Source organism: Pan troglodytes, chromosome 14 (assembly GCF_028858775.2).
Source record: "Pan troglodytes isolate AG18354 chromosome 14, NHGRI_mPanTro3-v2.0_pri, whole genome shotgun sequence".
NCBI lineage: Eukaryota > Metazoa > Chordata > Mammalia > Primates > Hominidae > Pan > Pan troglodytes.
In genome coordinates, this window is record NC_072412.2 from 20,028,333 (window position 1) to 20,045,738 (window position 17,406).

The window sequence follows — 17,406 nt, forward strand, 5'->3', positions numbered from 1 at the left end:
CTACTATTATAAATCTTTTATAAAACAGCTGTTGTATTAATATGAACAATTATTGATAGAATTTTAATCTTTTTTTGAGACAAAGCCTTGCTGTGTTACCCAGGCTGGAGTGCAGTGGCATGATCTCAGCTCACTGCAACCTCTGCCTCCCGGGTTCAAGTAATTCTCCTGTCTCAGCCTCCTCAGTAGCTGGGATTACAGGCGTGTGGCACCATGCCTGGCTAATTTTTGTATTTTTAGTAGAGACGGAGCTTCGCTACGTTGGCCAGGCTGGTCTCCTCACCCGACCTCAGGTGATCTGCCTGCCTCAGCTTCCCAAGGTACGGCCGTGAGCCACCAAGCCCAGCAGGATTTTAATCTTTAAGGCAATACTTTTTCATCTCCACATTCATTCTTACCTCTTCAGTTCAGCAATAGATAATAATTTGATTTCTGGGTATAATGAAAAAATTCTTATCTCCCAAGAAGTCTCAAATAATATCAAGAAACTTCTGCAGCCACAGAGAAACTTGGCTGAATACCGGAATTGCTCTTTGTGAACACAGACTCTCAGTTAACTGCAAGTCAGAGTACTCATAAATATGTCTCTTCACTCACATGCTAAAGCCACCAAGCAAGGTGGCTTTATGACATGGGTTTCAAAAACACACACTGGTATCAAGAATGCTTCTTCCTATGAAGATGCTCTTCTTCCCTTGCTACACAACGTTACCACCATCAAAGACATGAATTGCTATTAAAAAAGATGTTAATCTGTATATATTCCTAAACAAACACAGCTCTGAAAAAAGTATTCTCACAGTAAAACAAAGTCTTACATGTGGAACCTGTTTTCCTACTGGAAAAAGAAGCTTTCAATATTTCACAAAATTACAATTATAAAAATCATTTAAAAAATAATTTTTAAAAATTAGAATTATAATTAGTTTGCACCAAACAAAACTCAACAGTTGTTCTTATGTGGTAAGAGTGCACACAGGTTTTCAATGAAAGCTATTATTTTAAAGGCTCATTTAAAAAAATTATTCTACATGTTACTGCTTGTAATAAATTATTGTACACTATACACGTCCCCCTCCCCCTCCCCTTTGTTTTTTTGTTGAGATGGAGTTTCGTTCTTGTCACCCAGGCTGCAGTGCAGTGGTGTGATCTTGGGTCACTGCAACCTCCGCCTCTTGGGTTCAAGCGATCCTCCTGCTTCAGCCTCCCAAGTAGCTGGGATTACAGGTGCCCGCCACCATGCCCGGCTAATTTTTTATATTTTTAGTAGAGAAGGGGTTTTGCCATGTTTGGCAGGCTGGTCTCGAACTCCTGACCTCAGGCAATCCGCCTGCCTCAGTCTCCCAAAGTACTGGGATTACAGGCGTGAGCCACTGAGCCCGGCCTATACAGGTACTTTTCATGCAGTTAATCCATGTCATAAAGCAGTAGAAGGAATTCATACCCTGACTTTACCAATAAGCTAACATGCTCAAAAAAAAAGTGAAGCAGCTTGCCTGAACTCTTGCTCTTCATGACTGCCTGGCCTGTAACTGTGCGGTCTCCCTCAAAAGTTCATCATCTTTTCATCCCATGTTAACTCCCAAACTCATATCTTTAATATGCCTCAATTTTTCAAATTTTACTTAAAAGATCATGTCTTGGCCAGGCGCGGTGGCTCACGCCTGTAATCCTAGCACTTTGGGAGGCTGAGGTGGGTGGACTGCGAGGTCAGGAGTTTGAGACCGGCCTGGCCAACATGGTGAAACCCTGTCTCTACTAAAAATACAAAAATTAGCCGGGCGTGAAGGCGCATGCCTGTAATCCCAGCTACTCCGGAGGCTGATGCAGAAGAATCGCTTGAACCTGTGAGGCAGAGGTTGCAGTGAGCCAAGACCGTGCCATCGCAGTCCAGCCTGGGCGACAGAGCGAGACTCCATCTCAAAAAAAAAGATCATGTCTTTATATACTTTTCCATCTCAGGACAACTACGTATTATGTACTATTACTACAATTACTGGGTGCCCAAGAAAACAAAAGATGAAATGGTTTCTGTCCCAGAGGTCCAATTTGGTTTGGCTGGATTTGTTCCTATATTTCTGATATTAGCTGTATACTCCCCTGGTCCTCTACTCCCAGCATACACAAGATACAACAGAAACCGCTTGAGGTTGAGATGACATTTAGGAGGTTTACTCTTAAGAAAGTCACCATGCATGGGCCACCCCGTTAGCCCTCAACTTCACCACACATCCCCAACCTGGTTTCTACGACTAATGCAAAACTTTAAACAGATCTTTTCCCTCTGTCCTTTTCAATAGGTGACCAATTATTTTAAAAAATAATTTTTAAATATCATAAGCAGCTCAATTAAAAATTAATTAAAAGAGTAAAATAAATGAAAATAAATAATACTTTTCTTGAATGAAACCTGTTAGGTTCATCTTCACTAGAGCACGCCTGCTGTGAAACAAGCACAATACACATCTGCTTCTCTGCAAATGCATGCAGGCTTTCTATATTCCAACACTCCTATGTCAAATCTTGAAGGAAAAATTGTCAAGATGTCAGTGTCCTCAAATAAATTCTGCACTTAAACTTTGCAAACCAAGGGTGCCATATATCTTCTAGCAATTCTTTAAAACGTTTAGGAACACGCTTAACTCACAAACAGAACTAAAAGGAGCTTAGTTTCTAAATATAGGATCAACATGCTCTTTAATCCACCTGGTTTAGAAGAGAAAATAAACCAAGGGGGAGAGGGAAAGTGCAAGGAATTCATGTTAAATAAAACCTGACTAGTTCAGAATCTGTGATCATTTGAAAGAGGTTTGAGTAAAGTGTAAATACTTAAAATGTTAAATACTTAAAATTACCCTGGATTTTTATGTTTAGAACGTAAAGTATCCCTCTGAAACACTGAACTGTACATATCATGCCTTTAAACTTCTATTTTTCTGTTACTACATTTTCTCTACCATATAAACACTTGTCTGACCTGGTTCCTTTCCTCATCAAATCATGAAAGTGCCCGATTACATAAACATAATCATTCTCGAGTTCTCTATTCTCTGAACACCTCTGAAGGGATACGAAAAAACTCACATACACGTTGGCAGAATCTAACCAACACAACTTACAATTTAACATGAAATTCTAACAAAATATCTACATTCTTTTTACTCTTATAGCCTTTCAGAAAGATTCACATTTTGACTCATAAAAAGAAAAATTAGTTTCAACAATTTAATCACTACTTTGTGGAATGAAATCAATTTTTTTCCATGATTAATACAGCTATTCAGAGTAACTGTTACAAAAGCAGCTGTGTCCTCAAGGGGTTTTAGTAGACGTCTAAATTTAAATATAAAATATGGAAAATACACATTTGGAAATTTGTACCAAAAAACATCTTCAGTATTGTTATCGGTCTTAATTTCAATGTAAATTAAATTCTACCAGGATACACTATTAAAGCATTACCATTCAAAAAATTAGAGAGCACAGTCTAATCAAAATAAGCAAGGTTTCAATGATTTGAACCAAATTATGTTTACATAATTGCCAAATAAGTCCAACGTAAAAAATTCTCAAAAAAAAAAAAATTACACGTAATTACACCACACCACAGCAACACCCTGTAAACAATGTTTTTGCTGTTAGAATGAGCCTTCGACATAATTTTTACATGAAAAATTGTGTTGAACAAACCACAGCTCATTTCATTCCATCTCTTATATTTGGGTACTAAATTATCTCAAAATTAAATGCTTAAGACCAGTAAATATCACCAACTAAAGCTATTTTAATCCACAAATTTTTAAAGGTCATGTTTCCCAAATAATTTGCACATCTAAACAAAACGGTCACTTTAACAATAGCCAGCACTCACTTAAAATAATTACTTGTCATGAGAAATGTTCCAAAGGCACCGCAAATTTCCCTGTGAAAACGGACACAATTTACTTTAGAATAGTCACTCACCACTTCTTCCAATGCAGCACTTCGCCCAAAAGAACAAGTGAGGTGTGTGAGGCAGTTAACAAAGGAGGAGAAAAGTTCACTTGGAATGGCAGTTAAAACATTTCGTGGGAACACGGTTATCAGGTTGCTGATAATGCTGGAGATCCCCACAGCTTCAGAATCTTCTATTTCAATTCTAAAACCAAGGAATGAGTATTATTAAGTGGCAGTAAAAGAAAAATTATTAATATAATAACTCATTTCCAAACAAGCAAATATCGTTACTGATTCATTTTAAAAGGTATGTCTCTGTTTATTAATTTCAAATTACCTATATGACTTTACTTCAAAATATAAGGGGGAAAAAATAACTAGTTTCTTTTTTTCTTCTAGTGTTAAACATAAAACGTAGAGCTCCTTTTTCAGCTGCAAAGGGCAAGTATACCTACCCATTGATAGTATTCAGTAATCCCTCAATGAAGTGTGCTAGATAATCAACTTGTGATCCTTCATCTGGGAAGATGGGTCCATGAAGAGAAGCTAACTGGGCAAGGCACTGCAGAGAATCTTGTGCCATATCTGAATCTTCTCTGATTTTTCGATGTACCTGTTAGAAAGAATTACTAATCCATAAATATAAATTCTTCCTTTGTAAGGGTCACGTGTCTACCATGCCGAATGAGGTAAGAGAAAAATTCACTGTAGCTGGTTATTTCTAGAAAATTAATTCCTGAATTAAACTAAATTGAAAATTGTCCCTCAGTCCACTTTACATTACAGGTCATTATTTTAAACATATCAATTGATTTTTAACTGAGGGCTACCTACATTTTGAAAATTGATCTGTCTCCAGCATGTTATGACAAAGAGAGAAACAGATGCCAGCCAGTCAGACATACTGCTTCTTCTAAAAACAGCAACAACGACAGTCATCTGTATTATGCTAACTATGCCTAGCTACAGCTTCTTGCTAAACTTAGCAGACAAGTTCAATAAAGAGTATATAGATGCTGCTTTAGTGGAAGTAAACAGTTGTGCACTTAGAAAAGCAATATACCATTGAATCCCTAGACATTCATGCATTCATTCAACCAAAATATAATAAGCACGTTCTTTTATTAATTCTCAGTTTGCTTACAATTTATTTGAATCTCAGTTTAACCTACATCATTGCTATTACTAAATGCTAAAAGATTTTGAATACAAAATGTAAATTATACTTAAATCCATTTAAAGCTAACCTATATTTTATTTCAGTGATACAATACGGACATGAAACACCTGGTATAGTGTTTTGTATGAAGGGAATGCTCTTGAAATACTGCTCCCTAGTTTTATAGTATTAATATTCTCAGAAGTTAAAGGTTTCATTTCTGTAATCTGACATATTAGAGCCAAGGAAAATTTAGTGAAGAAATATGATCATTATTCATCTTAATCCATCCAACACTTACTGTTGGATGTACCATTTTGTACTTGCCGAAGTACTTAACTAGCCCTTTTCTTTCCCACACAAAGTTCTCTCTCTATTTTGTAAATGTTGTGTAACATCAAACTCATAGTTTTAGGCTGTATTCACTTTGACTAGGCAAATTGTTTCTAAATTACTTCAGGTCAGAACATTTAAGTACTCACTGGTATGCTGGGCCACAATGAACACTTAATAAATCCTTGTTCACTGAGTCCCTTAATCCTTAATCTCTGAACTTCTCAAGGTTCTAGTAATGAAATTTAAAACACTAAGTAATCTCTAAACATTACAAAGTTAGTTGATTTACTGACATGCTTAAAATATGCTATACTCTTTGGACTAGAACAAACCACAGCCCATAAGCCAAATTTGGCCCCCGCCTGTTTTTGTATGTCTGTGAGCTAAGAATGGTTGTGTGTTTTTTTTTTTTTTCCATTTTTGTATGGTTGGGGGGAAACCAATAAAAATAATATTTTGTGACCTGTGGAAATTACACAGAATTCTTTTTTTTCCCCCCAAAACAGAGTTTCACTCTTGTTGCCCAGGCTGGAGTGCAATGGTGCAATCTCAGCTCATAGCAACCTCCGCCTCCCGGGTTCAAGCAATTCTCCTGCCTCAGTCTCCTGAGTAGCTGGGATTACAGGCACGTGCCACGACGCCTGGCTAATTTTTGTATTTTTAGTAGAGACGGGGTTTCGCCATGTTGGCCAGGCTGGTCTCAAACTCCTGACCTCAGGTGATCCACCCGCCTTGGCCTCCCAAAGTGCTGGGATTACAGGCATGAGCCACCACGCCCGGCCAACATTCACATTTTAATGACCATCAATAAGCTTTACTGGAACACTGCCGTGCTTATTTATGTATCATCTATGGCTGCTTCTGTACTACAATGGCAGTGTTGAATATGAACATGTGACCTGCAAAGCCTAAAGTGTTCACTATCTGGCCCTGTACAAAAAATGTCTGCAAATCCTTGGTCTAAAATACAAATATTTTTCAAACTATATTCCAATGTATTTTAAGTTTTATATAGTAAATTCCAAGTACAATAGACAAATTCATATATGCACACTGTCTAGTTCATAAACTTCTGAACACAACTCACTCTTATAAGTTCTTTATCTGAAATCTGTAATAAATTTTTGTCACGATGCCTTAGAATCTAATCAGCATTTAAGCATGATATCCAGGGATATATTCTGTCAACAGATACAATGTAATCTGGGACAATAAGAATACATCTCACAATCTTGAATGTTCATTATGGTCTCGAAGCGAGCAATCAGAAGAAAGAATACCCTCAATGAAATAGCTAATGAAATAACTAAAAATAAAGTTAAAATAAATAAATAACTGTCTTTCGAGACGGTGTGTGCTGTTCAAGCTTAATTTATGTTACCTGAAATATAAACCACATAAAACTAATAATAAATGCTTAATTTTTATACAATATAAATTCTTGCCTTTCTTCCAGTGTCATCATTACAAAAGAGTTCCTCCATATCTGAACATGTATTTCAATATAAACTGTATTATAAAATGGAAAGCTGAATCACCACCTGAATATGGGAAAGGGACAGAGAGATAAGGGAAAGCAAAGCCCAGCAGGACGCCCAGTGAGGTGAATGGCAAGGATATGCATCAAGAAAAGGAAGACAAGGAAGGAGAAGCAAGTAAGGAAGATGACGAATTCTCCTGGAACATGTTAAATCTGAGATGTCTGTTGGCCATCCAAATTAAAACATCCAGTAAGCACTGGGATTATAAGGCTCTGAAACTCTGGAGCAGGCTGTGCTGAATATAGATGTAGGAGTCATCTGGGAACCGGTGCCTGAAGTCCTACGTGTCGAAGAGAGAGCCACAGGAAAGTGTACAGAGTCAGCAAAGTTGAGAATTAAGATAGGAATGCCAATATTTATGTGATGAGCAAAGAAGGAAGAGACCATAAGCGAGATCAAGAAGACTCTGGTCAAAAAGGTAGGAAGAAAACACAATGAAAATGGGTTTTTTTCCAAGACCTTATAGAAGGAAAAAAAATCAAGAAGTTTGTAAACTTCTATAGGGCAGAATGCAACCCAAAGTATTCCAACATATTTAAAGTCTTATGATTAACATATTTAAAGTCTTGCTCTTATGCAACAGTATACTGATGCTTATCCAAATCTAGCACAAGTGATATCCAGTGGAAAAGTGCTTTAAAGTAGGCAATAAATTCATATAACTAAAACTAAATTTAACCAAAGTTAAATAAAAAGATTAGCCATTGTCATTTTTAAAACAAGTAACAAACTTGTTCATAAACTGCTTAAGTGAAAATAGCTACAAACACAAAAATTGTTCAAATAAAGCAAAAAAGGGTTAACTTTCAAATTCAAGTTATTTGCATGTGGTTGTTCACAGCTGACAGGAGCAGCTGTCTGGTTTGTCTAGACAGCTGTTCAGATCTGGTAGAGTTGTTTCCAGTACTGCCAGCAAGTTTTTCACCTTTTCAAAAACTGCTGGAGTGGAATCTACTTTCAGTCAAGTGCATAATACAAAGACTTGGACTTGGATTCGTATCAAAACAATTCCTGTCAGATGAGGCAGGCAACGGAATTTTAAAATTTAGTTACAATTATCTCTTTGATCTTGATAGTGGTTTTAGCCATCATTTCTCTGATTTTAAAAAGAAACCACAGGTGATTTAACGCTCAGTCTGAATATTTCTATAGAAAATATCCTTTATATATACCCATGGATAGATAACCTTGTTCTAGATATTTTAAAATACATACCACATAACTACTTTATTTTAAATGGTTCAATCAGAAAAAGGCAGTTGAAGGGCTCATCTATATTTTTAAAACAAATGAAAAGAAACTAAAATTAACAATTGGGATTAAGAAAAATAGCTTTTTTACTTTTAATTGATTTTTACTTGGGCTTCTGTCCACGTCACTATATCTAATTAACTTGTATATTCCCCCTATAACTGCAAATTAGCATCCAACACATAAACACACACATACGAATTGTTTTTCCAGCTTTTGACCGTTTTATTGGGGATACACACTGGCTAATGTGGGAACATACTGCTTACATCTTGATATTTAGCCAATAATAAAGAGGACTGTCTAAAGTTATACCTGAGATAAACTGCTATTCCATAATACCAACTTAACCAATGACTCATAAATATAATAAGTATAAAACCTACACTCTAGAATAGCAGTTCTCAAACTATGGCCCAGGGATCCCTGAAGCTTTTTAAAAGCCTGTCAGGTTGCCTGTGAGGAAAAAACTATTTGCATAATAATATGAAGACAGTATCTGCGTTTCCCATTCTCACTGTCACACAGGGAAAAAGTGGAATTTCACCGAGGCCACACGATGTGCGATACTGCAACTAACTGAAGGCAGAAGCAGGTAAGATAATCTGACTGTCTTCTATTAAGTCTGATATTATAGATTTACAAAAATGCAAAACAATGCTATTCTTCTCATTAAACTTGCTTTGTTTTCAAAAATATAGTTAATTAAAATGTTACTTATGTTAATATGTAATCGTTTCTTACTGTTACTTTTTAGCACATTATTTTGTAAAGTTTTGTTTGAATTTTTAACAGGATAAATATAACCTATATAAAGAAAAGCTCTTTGGAGTTCTCAATAAATTTTTAAGAGTATAGAGGGGTCCTGAAATTAAAAGTTTGAGAACTTCTGCTGCAGGATATTAAGCCCTTCATAACTATGTGACATTTTTATAAATTAGCAAGAACCTTTTAAAATAATTTCTGTTTAAGCAGCCATATTGATGAGAAGACAAGACTTTAGGGGAGAAAAGCAATCTGTTCTGTTTTACTTAAGAAACACGCCAAGGCATTTCCTCTTTTCTATGGCTCTTGCTACCAGAGATGAAGACTAAAACTTACTGTGAAGAAAAGCTCCATAACTCTGCTGTCCAGAAGAGTCTCCCGCCAGGACTCTGTTGGCTTCAACAGCACATTTTGCGAGGATTCAAACATAGCTATATAATGTCTGCCCAGTTATTTGGTGTCAAGGTCAACAACAATAACATTCTTACTTTGTCTAAAGTATAAGTATATCCTAAATATAACAGGAGCCATCTAGAAAGAATTTGTAATGGTAACAGTTTAAGCCTCTTCACATATGCTACATAATTCATGCATGAAGCTAAGGAATAGAAGGCATTAAGTGCCTGGGGAAAAAAAGAATGTTACAGGAATGTAAGGTAATGCTTTCATTGTAATTATGTGTCATGCTGTAGGCATACAGAAACTTTGAGAACCAGAGAATTTAATGGTGGCAACAGAAGGAAATACACTCACTGCAAAGCATATGCCAAAATTCATGTAAAAAGAATCAATTTCTGCAAGTTTATCCCGTCATTTCCCCCAATATCTTGCAACAATTAACACCACATATACAAAATGTGAGTTTCATATAGTCTACTTGGAAAAATAGCATTTTTCCAGAAGAAATATATTCACTGGGAAAGCAAAAGAACAAAAAGAGTAAACACAAATAATATTAAAGAAAAAAACTCCCACAGGTCACAGTATCTAAATATCAAGACAAAGAAATAATCTATTGACAAAAAACTTTATAGATGCTTATTTAAAATTCCCACAGACTAAAAAGCAATTTATATGGTGTTCAGGCATTCAATTTCAAACATGCTTCAAACAGAATACTGTTTTACCATAAATAAAGTAACCATCATATATTTGTAGGTTTTTATGAATACGATTCATTGATACTGCCACAGTAACTGAGGCTTTGAAGAAATGAGAAAACTCGGCCAGTCACGGTGGCTCACGCCTGTAATCTCCACACTTTGGGAGGCCAAGGCAGGCGGATCACCTGAGGTCAGGAGTTCGAGACCAGCCTGGCCAACATGGTGAAACCCATCTCTACTAAAAATACAAAAATTAGCTGGGCATGGTGGCAGGCACCTGTAATCCCAGCTATTTGGGAGGCTGAGGCAGGAGAGTCGCTTGAAAACACTCTCCCGCAGAGGTTGCAGTGAGCCGAGATCACACCATTGCACTCCAGCCTGGGTGGCAGGGAGAGGCTCTGTCTCAAAACAAACAGACAAACAAAAAACAGTGGTTATGCCCCTTCCATTGGTAATCAAATGCCCAGCTAAAATACTTCGACTATGCAACATTCACATCACTCAATGAGAAATCCTAATGATAATCACCCAGAGCTATTGTCTGAAAAAAGTAGATAGAAATTCAAATACTATATTTTGAGTAAAGTCTAAATCGTTATTTTTACAGAAAAATTATTATTCACAGGGAAAATTAAAGGCTGTAATAATGCTCTGGAAACATTTTTTTTAAGATAATTGCTTAACCCCTTTTAAAATAGCTAATATTATTCTGTCTCTGAAGAGCAAGGAGGGGCACTATGAGTTGTTTCAAGGAGAAAAATCACTGCTTGTTTCTGAAAAGTCACCCCCAAAATCTTCTGCAACTCTATTCGACTGATTAACAAAAGTGAAACTCAAATCTGGTTCATTTAAACTTCCCTTCTCTCTTCCTTTATCTGCCCCCTTGTGGAGGTACAGGGAAAGAAGTGAAGGCCAAAAAAGCCAAAAGAAAGAAGCCCAAATTTAAAAAGAGGGGGAAAAAATCAGCCCGTGAACCCTAAGAGCTAACAATATAGAGTGAGTTCATTTTCTTAAGAGGCACCGATCATGGTCTAAGGTCAATGTTGTGTTCTTCACCCAATACTACAATATACTGATTTATCTGACACCTAGGATTTGCTTCAAAATATTCTGGGGATGGCAGAGCACAGATGAAACAAGGCTGGCTGTTTAAAGCTGGGTATTCTCTCTACTATTGTGTATCTTTGAAATTTTCCACAATAACGGGATGCCAAAGGCTATAGTATGTGAAATAAATGTTCTGAGTAAGGCAATCAATTCTTTGTGTTTTGTGTGTGTGTGTTTTTGTTTGTTTGTTTTTAATGAGACAGGGTCTCACTATGTTGCCCAGGGAAGTCTTGAACTCCCGAGCTCAAGTGATCCTCCTGGCTCAGCCTCCCAAAGTGCAAGGATTATAGGCATAAGCCAGCACACCTGGCCAATTCTTCATACTTCATAAAAATTTAAATGTATTTCACTTACTGTTTTCCAGTTTTATTTCTCTTTATTTTCAATATGCCAAATCTAACAAACAAAATATAACTAGGAAAATAATGATTTTGTAATATTTCGTATGCTTATAAAAGGTGTCATGATTTTATTTTTAAATTATATAGGATATGAGACAGATAAATGGGTTCACATAACCATAATAAAATGGTTGGCCCCAAAGCTGACCATTTACCATTTTAGTAGCTAGCAGATGTGTGATCCCTCAGAGTAAGAAGGCAAATACTTCAGGTGCTATAACTGCAAGAGAATGAAAGCCCAAACCTCCCTTCAAGAGCTGCAGACAGTTCAAGTACAGAGGAAGAATACAGGTGGCAGAAGCAAAGGGAATCATATTTATAAATTTTGCTACTTCTGGATATATGAAAAACTCTATTCCAAGGAAATGAGGAGAGTCTCTCACATTCTAATTATGCCCTCCAGGTATAATACAGCAAGGGGGGCAACAGTGTGTTTTGGTAAGAGGGAGATGATAAGCTAAAGATTCAATAAATCTTACAAAAGTATCAGTAAGAAAATACAGGAAGAAATCTTACAAAAGGAAACTATTAAACCTAAACCAAAATTCTCATATAATTCTCTCCTCTACCTTTTTATAAATTATAAAAAGCATATACTCTATTAATACTTCTGGATATCAATTATTTACATTAAGGGAAAATGGATATGAGTTTTATTTAAAAAGGGCTTTTCCCAGATATAAAATGGAATTCATTGCAATGGCTCATGTAACATCAGATTCAAAATAACCCTGAAATCTGATTTTTTAAAATCTTGGTTTAGCCTCTCCTAATCATGGTCTGTTTTTCAGCACACTGTCCCTGATGCCCAATTCTATGGCCAATTTCCTTCAAATGTTGGTAACCAGAATATTTTTAAGATTATAATTCCTTATACGTGGCCACGAGCATGGGAGATTTATGAGTTAGTATGTAATATCTATCAGAAAATACATTTCCCCATAATTATTACAAAACTCCATGTTACTTTTGTTTTCCAATTCCAAACCTGGAAAGGATTTTTATCTCTGGCATGATGTTTGCCTTCTAACAAGAATGCACACTTGTAATGCTCCATGCAAAGAGGCTACACTTACCTTCCACTGAAAAACTAATCTACAACACTGCAGACTTCACTACCTTCTATCAGCCAGCCTGGCTATACCACTAATAATACCACTATTATATACCATAATAAAAATGCACATGTACTATATTATACTTTTCATAGGACATAATTACAATCCTGTAACTACAAATCATATCCCACTCTACTAAAAAAAATTAATTATTCCCAAAAGCATTTAAATAAAAAACATAAAACAAAAAGAACAGTATAATAAATGTTTATATGGAACGGCATTATAATGTTTATACAGAACAAATGTTTAAAGACAATGTTATTTTGACAAGAAATATGTTTTAGTTATCAGACTGTACCATGAAACTGCTGAAGTTCCTGCCCCGAATAACAGACTATGCTGGCTTTTATATGGGAGAAAGGCTTACTATGCATTGTATAATGTTTAATATTACCTAAAATATTGTTATTATTCACGTACATGCATTACTTTTCAATTTGAAAAACAAAACTAGTGAAGAGCATATCACAATGTGGGCAGAATAATGATACACAAATCTGGACCATATCTTTACATTCAAAATAATATAAAGAATTAAGGTAATTCATTTTTAATCAGGTATTCTCAAATGACTATTTCTATCTGTATGTATAAGAAATAAAAAAATACCATTTCAACCCCAGATAATTCTTAATAATTCTTATAAGAAATCAAAAAAATACCATTTCTACCCCAGATAATTCTTAAATTCTTAACTTAAAAAACAAACAGAACCAGTACCACCAGAATTCGGAAATCTAGCACTACTATTCTTAAAGCAATATTTTAAAAATAATTTCAAGGTTAAATAAAGCAAGATGTTCATTTAAAAATAATTTTAATAAAACAATAGTTTCCTTTTAAAACTTTCAAAAGTTTGGTTTATAGTCACCACTTTAGCATTTTACAATATCTGGACATTACATTGTTTTATCTTTTACAACAAATATGTCACCAACGAAAGAACAGTTTGACAATGAACTGATTATTTACTAAACTGTCTTTTATTACATGCTAGTCAAATTTTATGAGACACACAAGTCACAAAAGATTGGAACTAAATAGCTATTATTTCACCGAAGTTCAAATAAGAGTGTAATTCAAGAATTTTCTTGGGCTATGGCTTTATATATTTTTCTAAAATAAATACTGAATGCATACAATTTATATTTTTATCAGAATAATTCATTTGTAACCAAACAAAACACAATTCCATCAATAAGAAAGCCAAACAGAGCTGCTTTCAGTCTTTTGCTAACCCTCTATCTTAAAAAAATCTATCATACACATCTAATCTTACTTTACCTTCCCATGTTCTCACCAAATTAAAGAATCAGGACATTTAGTACAGTGATTTTTTTTTTTTTTTTTTTTGGGTCTCTGTACCAAATACAAGTCCACTCCCTCTCAGCAAGGGTTCCGGCAAGGGATCCAATTCTGAAGTGCTAAAACCCAACCAGTCTTCTAAGCTCATTGCCATCATAATCCCTTGGAAAATCAGTTCCAGCTACATGTAAATTCAACTGCACTACAGAAGAGTGAAGAATCAACTCTCCATTCCCTGCCCCCTCTCCCACAACAATCCTATCTAGCTCTAAAATTCTCCACTTAGGAAAGCTCACCAACTTCTGTGAAATCAAAGGCATATATAAACATGCCACCTGCCCTATTCTGTAACTGCATGGCCAGAGACAAACATATACCAGGCCAAGAGCCAGAAGGACAGCTTAATCGCACCCTGTACTGACTGTCACTGGATAATCCTACTAAATCTTCTGTCTCAAGTTCTCATACAACAAACGGCATTGTCATTAAATACGTACATCTTAACATGTAGTGGGGAAAACATCATCTCTGGAAATACACAGGTCCTTAATTATGCAATTAAGTTTATCCACTAACACTTTCAGTAAGGGTATCATTTTGTGATTGTGAATGACACTCAAAAAAATAATTAAATAAGGCATACGGTAGCTACACATTATCTTCAAGCAAATATGGACAATCTGAAATTTTCCTTTGCCTATTCTTATAATTACTTTACAATATAGAAAGATCTTGTAGCAACAATGGGCATTTCACATAAGTAATAAATGCTTTACTCCCTTCATCTTTCCATACTATTTTTTACCCTACTTCATCAGTAAAACAAAGTTTCAGGAGCTACAGCAAGACCATTTTCTTTCTTAAATATTTAATCCCTTTCATTATTAAATTTTCTAACAACAAAAACTGCTACTTCTCCTGGCACAGCACAGAACCAATGACCCCAGTCTTATAGACCACACAGTCCAAGCAACCACAAATCCTTTGAAATACAGGAGTGACCTTACCTGAATGTTTTCCCAAGCCTTGCCTCCAAATAGTAAAGGTTGGCTTTACTGGAAATCCAATTTAGGTGAAAGCTTCTGTATCCCATTACTTACTCTATAATCCAGTTAGCTTTCTCCAAGAGATTAAGTTAAAAAAAAAAAAGTTTACCAAAACCAAATCAGATCCACAAAAATAGAATACCAATAAAAGGCAGTGTAACCAAACTAAAAAAAGAAGTATCACTGAAGCCAACATACCACACATACCTGCCAAACATTCTTGTTACAAAATGATATTGTCATTTATGATTAGCATTGCCAAAACCCTTAAGCATTTATGGACACCAGGTGAACTACTAGCCGAACTATATTTATAGTGAACAAACATCCGAAAACTGAGCTAATACTTCTGAACGGGCTTCTTTCAATAATTAAATAATAAATATATAATAATAAATATTTGCTGAGCATCTGTGCTAGGGCTCAACAATGCAGTGAGCAAAAGCATGGCCCATGCTTTCACGGAGCTTCGCGCAGTAGGTAAACAGACACTACTGTTGTCCCTCAATATCCGGAGGGGGACTGGTTCCAGGACCTCCCATGGTTACCAAAATCCACAGATGCTCTGATATAAATCCAGAGTCTCTGATATAAAATGGCATCATATTTGCATGTAACTTATAAACATCCCATATACTTTAAATCACCTCTAGATTAATTATAATACCCAATACCATGTAAGTGCTATGTACATTGTTGCACTGTTTTTAAAATTTGTATTTTTTTAAATTGTTGTATTGTTATTTTTTAGTTATAATATTTTTGATCCTCAGTTGAATCCAAGGATGTGGAACCCACAAACCTGGAGGGCTAACCGTACTTAAATAATCTAAGGAATGAAAAATTACAGCTGAGAAGGGAGCCAAATGGGGAAAAAATCATATACAACATGCATAGGGGAAAATAGCAAAAGAAAGCCAACCTGGTCTAGGCTGAAGTACAATTAGGAGGTGATCAGGCAAAGAGAGAGGACTCAGGCAGAGAAGCAGTGTGTGCAAGGAACAAGGTAGAAGGAAAGCTGGCCTGTGAGTGCAGCTCTACCAGAAGAGCTATGAGAGGGAGGTGATGATGAGACCGCCCCGGACCCTAGCGCCCACTATCAAATGGGGATGATGGTATGATGGAGGATCACAGGACCAGGACACTTTCTTTGCACAACAGTGATCTAAAACAGAATGAGAAGCAAGGGAATTTTGTCTCCAGAGTCTCAGAGTAACATGGGGCTACAAAGTGCAGAGGAATTCGCTCTCTGGGCCACAGAGTGATTTTTAACATCTACCAAATCCCAGAAACTGTGGACTTTGCACCACTGGGTAGGGTAGGTGGATACTTTCATAAATCACCTGCTGCACATCGAAAAGCTACATATAATAATCCTTAACAAATATAATGGTTTGCAGATAATAGAATTATGTATATAATTCATTAGCATTAATAAGCAAGTTCAGCAAGATTACAGGATACAAGATCAACATACAAAAATCATTTGTATTTTTCTCTACATAGTGTAAAAATGAAATTTAAAAAACAATTTACAATTGAATAATAAAAAAATACTCACAAGCCTGGGCAACACAGCGAAACTCAACCCCTACAAAAATCAGCCAGGCATCATGATGCGTGCCTATAGTCCCAGTTACTCAAGAGGCTGAAGTTGAGAGGATAGCAGGAGCCCAAGAGGTCGAGGCTGCCGAGAGCCATGATTACACCCCTGCACTCCAACCTGGGCAACAGGGCGAGACCCAGTCTCAAAAAAAAAAATGTACTTAGAATACATTTAATAATCTTTTGCTCTGGAAACTATAAAACAGTGTTGAAAGAAATTAAAAAAAAAAAAAAAACCTTTAATAAATAAATCCAGGCCAAGCCCAGTGGCTCATGCCTGTAATCCCAGCACTTTTGGATGCCAAAGCGGGAGGATCACTTGAGCCCAGGAGAGTTTGAGGACAGCCTGGGCAACATAGTGGGACCCTGCCCTACAAAAAAATTTAAAAATTAGCCAGGTGTGGTGATGTGTACCTGTGGTTCTAGCTACTTGGGAGGCTGAGGCAGGAGGATCACTTGAACTCAGAGGTCAAGGCTGCAGTGAGCCATGATCATGCCACTATACCTTAGCCTGGGTGACAGAGCAAGACCCTATCTCTATAAATAATAATTTTTAAAAATCAGAAAACTTAACTTCGTTTTTTGTTTGTTTCTGTTTTAAGAGACAAGGTCTTCCTCTGTTGCCCAGGCTGGGGTGCAGTGGTGCAATCATAGTTCAAGGTAACTTTGAACTCCTAAGCTCAAGCCATACTCCTGCCTTGGCCTCCCAAAGTGCTGAGATTCAGGTGTT

At 36.2% G+C, this 17,406-nt stretch overlaps 1 protein-coding gene and 1 long non-coding RNA gene across 15 annotated transcripts in view; one reads left to right on the top strand and one right to left on the bottom strand.

Annotated features, from left to right (window-relative positions):
- Positions 1–17,406, bottom strand: part of XPO4 (exportin 4) — a 124,462-nt gene that overhangs the window by 39,120 nt on the left and 67,936 nt on the right. For all 13 annotated transcript variants that reach the window (XR_010150623.1, XM_063792426.1, XM_063792428.1 and 10 more), the window contains 3 exons: positions 9,325–9,437; positions 4,392–4,549; positions 3,964–4,138 (listed from right to left, as the gene is read on the bottom strand). Coding sequence is in view for 12 of the 13 variants with exons in the window: in XM_063792426.1 (XP_063648496.1) it covers positions 3,964–4,138; positions 4,392–4,549; positions 9,325–9,437 (446 nt within the window). In the remaining variant the exon portion in view is untranslated. The remainder of the gene's footprint in view (positions 1–3,963; positions 4,139–4,391; positions 4,550–9,324; positions 9,438–17,406) is intronic.
- LOC107967845 (uncharacterized) overlaps positions 6,908–17,406 on the top strand; it is a 76,835-nt gene continuing 66,336 nt past the window's right edge. The window contains exons 1-3 of one of the 2 annotated variants that reach the window (XR_001708575.4): positions 6,908–7,390; positions 8,752–8,818; positions 9,305–9,391. This is a non-coding gene — a long non-coding RNA (uncharacterized LOC107967845). Of the gene's footprint in view, positions 7,391–8,751; positions 8,819–9,304; positions 9,392–17,406 lie in introns of those variants that run through there. The other variant, XR_008538657.2, reaches the window with a different exon arrangement.